Raw genomic sequence first — 5,219 nt, 5'->3', positions numbered from 1 at the left:
AGAGGTGGTGGGTTCAAACCTGGCTCTGGCCAGAAAAAAAAAAAAAATACATGCACAAATCCTATTCATAAGGGCTCCACCTGTACACCTATCTGAACTAATCACCTCCCCAAAGTCCTACCACTTAATACCTTGCGGGTTAGGTTTCAATATTTGAATTATTTATTTATTTTTTTATTTATTGCTTCAGATTCATTGAGGGTACAAAGAATTAGGTTTCTGGGCACCACCTGTGGCTCAGTGAGTAGGGCACTGGCCCCGTGTACCAAGGGTGGCGAGTTCAAACCCAGCTCCAGCCAAACTGCAATAAAAAATAGCTGGGCATTGGGTGGGCACCGGTGGTCCCAGCTACTCTGGGGGCTGAGGCAAGAGAATCACCTGGGCCCAGGAGTTGGAGGTTGCTGTGAACCATGACGTCCTGGCACTCTACCAAGGGCAACAAAGAGAGACTCTGTCTCTAAAAAAAATAATAAAAATAAATAATTTTTTTTGTAGAGATAGGATCTTTCTATGTTGCCTAGGCTGGTCTCAAACTCTTGGTCTTGAATGATTCTCTGGCCTTGGTTTCTAACATGCTGGGATTATAGGCATGAACTTCTGTGCCCATTTGTTAAATAATACATTTTTTTTTTAGAGACAGAGTCTACCCCGTGGCCGTGGATAGAGTGCTGCGGCTTCACGGCTGACAGCAACCTCCAGCTCCCGGGCTTAGGCGATTCTCTTGCCTCAGCCTCCCAAGTAGCTAGGACCACAAGTACCTGCCACAACGCCTGGCTATTTTTTGTTGATGTTGTTGTTCCAATTTGGCTGAACCTACCACCCTCGGTATATGGGGCCAGCACCCTACTCACTGAGCCACAGGCACTGCCCTAAATAATACATTTTAAGAGAAACCATGAATCAGGTGGTACTCTAGTTTCTGGAAGAACTACAGATAAATTAACACAATCTCAACTCTTGTGGAAATTTTAGGTAGATAAAAAAGACCAACATCAGACTTGGCACCGTAACTTAGTGGTTAGGGCATCAGCCCCATGTACCCAGGCTGGTGGATTGGAACGTGGCCTGGGCCTGCTAAACAACAATTACAACAACAACAAAAATAGCTGAGCGTTGTGGTGGGCACCTGTAGTCCCAGCTACTTGGAGGTTGAGGAGGTTAAGCCCAAGAGTTTGAGGTTGCTGAGAGCCATGGCACTCTACCAAAGGTGACATAGTGAGACTCCGTCTCAAGAAAAAAAAAAAAAGACTAACATCAAATTAAAACATTGCTGGGGATTAGTTAATTAATTACAGCTATAGGAGAAGTGTTATATATCCTAGGTGCTATTGATACAGGGTTTCCCCATTCAGGGTTGGACAGGTCCCCCCATTCTCTAGCACAAACAGGATGCCTTTTCCAGGCCACACTCTCTGGGCTCTAGCTAGATCTTGAACCAAGCAGCCTGAAACATTTTCGATGGTTCCACCTAGAGTAAGGAAGCACCCACCTTAATCCCTTCCCTGAGACAAAAACAGCCAAGACCTAATACCTAACCTTGCCCCAGTGGAGAGACTGCATCCATTCATTTGTTAATATACTCATTAACTTTGAAAAGGTGTTTTTCCACTTACCATCTCCTGGCCAAAATGTGATACATACCCCTAGACAAAGGACCCAAGTGAGAGAATTCCAACTTGGGTCTTCCTCTATGCCAGAAGCTCTGGTGCTTTTTACTCATTCTGTATTCCTTTCTAATAAAATCTTACCACTGATCTGTGGTTCGTGGATTTATTCTTTGCATCCCCAAGACCCAGGACCTTGAAGAAAGAATTCCAGTAACACTATGAAAGCTCTTTTTATGTTTTTCTTTTCTTTCTTTCTTTCTTTCTTTTTTTTTTTAAGACAGAGTCTCACTCTGTTGTTGCCCAGGCTAGAGTGCCCCAACCTAAAATTCCTGGGTTCAAGCGATCCTCCAGCTTCAGCCTCTAACTTGGGACTAGATGGGCCACAATGTCAGCTGTTTCTTTCTATTTTTAGTTGAGATGGGGTTTCACTCTTGCTCAGGATGGTTTGTTTGTTTTTTAGAGACAGAGTCACACTTTGTCACCCTAGGTAGAGTGCTGTCGTGTCACAGCTCATAGCAACCTTCAGCTCTTGGGCTTAGGCGATTCTCTTGCCTCAGCCTCCTGAGTAGATGGGACTACAGGAGCCCGCCACAACGCCTAGCTATTTTTTTTTCAGCTATTGTTTTTATTGCAGTTTGGCCTCGGCCTATTGGAACCACCACCCTACGTATATGGGGCTGGCGCTATACTCAGTGAGCCACAGGCGCTGCCCTGCTCAGGATGGTTTTGAACTTCTGAGCTCAAGGGATCTTCCTGCCTCAGCCTCCCAGAATGCTGAGATTACAGGCGGTGAGTCACCCCACTAGCAAATAAAAAGCTCCTTTAACTGAGGACCCAATTCCAGAGACACCCAGGTCTGACTCCACCCTTTGCCGGCTCAAAATTTACAGCTACCCTCAGTACTGTAGATCCTCCTCTGATGTATTCAAATCCTTTATCATCTGACCCTAGCCACTTTTCTGAGTTCCCTTTACTTACTATTATTTTCTTTGTAATATGAGATATAGCAATTTACATAAAGTGCACAAATCTTATGTAGACAACTAAATGAATTAAAAAGTTGTGTGTTGGGTTGGTGCCTGTGGCTCAAGTGGCTAAGGCGCCAGCCGCATACACCTAAGGTGGCGGTTTCGAATCCGGCCCGGGCCGCCAAACAATGATGGCTGCAACCAAAAAAAACATAGCCAGGCGCTGTGGCGGGCGCCTGTGGTCCCAGTTACTTGAGAGGCAGAGGCAGGAGCCTTGCTTGAGCCCAGGAGTTGGAGGTTGCTGTGAGTTGTGATGCATACAACCACCACTCAGATTAAGATATGGCATATTTGGAGTATCCCAGGAGTCTCACTCTGTCCATATCCTGCCATTCTATCGCCAGAAACCAGATTCGTTTCTGCCACTTTTTGAACTTCACATACATTTTATTTTTACTGAAACACATAAACACTCTCAGGCTTAGTCATCTAAAACGTCTTGTACGGTATCTTGGGGCTCTGAGACTTTGGGGTTGCTGCTCTTTCTGCACTGGGAAAGGCTGAACTCCTTCCCCAAACTTCTGAAATTGGGCACGAATGAATGAACGAATGAATAAAGGATATAGCTGTGATTAAACGGTGGAGGGATGGTGGGCACTTAAAGGGAGGCGTTGATCTGGCAGTCATGTGACGGAGGCCAACACTCTGGAGGAGGGGCGGAGAACAGCCCCCGTCACGTGACCCGGTGGCCCTGCGGGGCAGCAGTCCGCGGCCGCCATTTTGCGGGGCGGCCACGTGAGGGACGCACGTTCAGCGGGGCGCTCACGTGACCGGGGGCGCGCTGCGGCCGCCCGCGCGGAGCCGGCGAGAGGCGGCGGCGGGAGCAGCGGTGATGGACGGGTCCGGGGAGCAGCCCAGAGGCGGGGGTGAGGCGGGAGGCAGATGGGCGGGAGGCAGGCGAGCCCCCTCGCCGGCCGGTCCCAGGATCCATCCTGCCGGCCTGGGGCTGTGCGATCTCCAAGCTCTCCGGGGCAGAAACTCCCGGGTCAGGCGCTGCCAGCCTTCAGCCCCCTCCTTGCTCGGAGGTTCCTGGCTCTCTGGCCTTCGTTCCCCGATCCTTGCCTACCTGGCACTCTCGGACCCCCGAGAACCTGGAGATCTCAGGATCCAAGCCCCCGGGCAGGCCCGGGCTTGTCGCCCGCACCACTTCCTGCCTCTGGCCCTGTTTGGGAAGGGCGGGTCTCGTCTCTGCCCCCTCAGGCCAGGGGTCTCTGATGCATTAAGTGTTACCCAGCCTACTCTTCCGGAAGAATATAGGATAGAGACCCAGGCTCCTGGCCTTTTTCCATCAGGGACTCAGTTGTTTGGTCTATAGTCAATATCTACCAGAGACCCAGGAGTCCAGAGCCCCCAGCTCTGTCCTCCCTCGGGGACCATGAGCCTCTACAGTCTCCTGAACCCCTAGAACCCAATAGTCCAGGTACCTCTTCCCTTCCTTTCTCCTCTAGGGCCCACCAGCTCTGAGCAGATCATGAAGACAGGGGCCCTTTTGCTTCAGGGGTGAGTTTGAGGTCTGATTATTGTGGAATGGATTTGAGGAGTGACACCCCATTCTGATTCTGCACCCCCACTCCATTCCCATTCTAGTTTCATCCAGGATCGAGCAGGGCGAATGGGGGGGGAGACACCTGAGCTGGCCCTGGAGCCGACGCCCCAGGATGCATCCACCAAGAAGCTAAGCGAGTGTCTCAAACGCATCGGGGATGAACTGGACAGTAACATGGAGCTGCAGAGGTGCGCCCCCCACACCCGGAAGTCCAGACACTGGTCTCCTCCTTTAGACACAGGCGTCCCAGCCATACACTGATCTCCTCCCCTAGGACCTAAGAGTCTGAGTCCCACTTCTTAGCTTAACCATTCTGGACTCCCTGCCCTCCCCTTCCCCAGGATCTTGAAACCCTCCTTAAGGTAGTCATTTTTTTCTCTCCTCATAAGTACTAAATTTCATTTTGTCCCCTTACTTTATCCCACATTGCTTTTCATTGCAGCCTGGCTTGGACCTCAGTTTCCTATGTTTGAGGGAAATGCCAGAATTTCTACCCTCTACCTGATTCTCCCTTCCCTGCATTGGTTCTCTTTCCTGCAGGATGATTGCTGCTGTGGACACAGACTCCCCCCGTGAGGTTTTTTTCCGAGTGGCAGCTGAGATGTTTTCTGATGGCAACTTCAACTGGGGCCGGGTTGTGGCCCTCTTCTACTTTGCAAGCAAACTGGTGCTCAAGGTGGGCGGCTGCAAGCAGTGAGCCCAGGGATGGTCCTCCAGACTTGTGAGGACCTGGGGATCATGGACTCAAGTCCTGCAGTGGCCCAGTGACCACAGAGGGACTGGAGAGGGACAGCTGTGAACTGGGTGTCTGTTATTTCATTTATTCATTCAACAAACATTTATTGTGCCTACTATGTGCCAAGCTGGTATGCAGCACTGAACCAAGCAGGCTAGGTCCCTGCTCTTGTAGAGCTCACATTGAAAAAGTGCTGCAGGCTCGGCGCCTGTGGCTCAAGTGCCTAAGGCACCAGCCATATACACCTGAGTTGGCAGATTCAAATCTAGCCCCGGCTCTCCAAACAACAATGACAGCTGCAA

The 5,219-nt window shown here is 50.2% G+C and overlaps 1 protein-coding gene across 1 annotated transcript in view; it reads left to right on the top strand.

Annotated features, from left to right (window-relative positions):
- The first annotated feature begins 3,403 nt into the window (after positions 1-3,403).
- The window catches only part of BAX (BCL2 associated X, apoptosis regulator), a 5,972-nt gene continuing 4,156 nt past the window's right edge, over positions 3,404-5,219 (top strand). The window contains exons 1-4 of the mRNA XM_023507893.1: positions 3,404-3,501; positions 4,084-4,135; positions 4,223-4,369; positions 4,722-4,857. Coding sequence (XP_023363661.1) covers positions 3,468-3,501; positions 4,084-4,135; positions 4,223-4,369; positions 4,722-4,857 — 369 coding nt within the window. The 5' untranslated portion in view covers positions 3,404-3,467. The remainder of the gene's footprint in view (positions 3,502-4,083; positions 4,136-4,222; positions 4,370-4,721; positions 4,858-5,219) is intronic.

This window comes from Otolemur garnettii, unplaced genomic scaffold (assembly GCF_000181295.1).
Source record: "Otolemur garnettii isolate 467f Iridium unplaced genomic scaffold, OtoGar3 scaffold00211, whole genome shotgun sequence".
Classification (NCBI taxonomy): Eukaryota; Metazoa; Chordata; class Mammalia; order Primates; family Galagidae; genus Otolemur; species Otolemur garnettii.
Note: the sequence above shows the minus strand (reverse complement) of the source record. Positions and strands in the feature narration are given on the sequence as shown.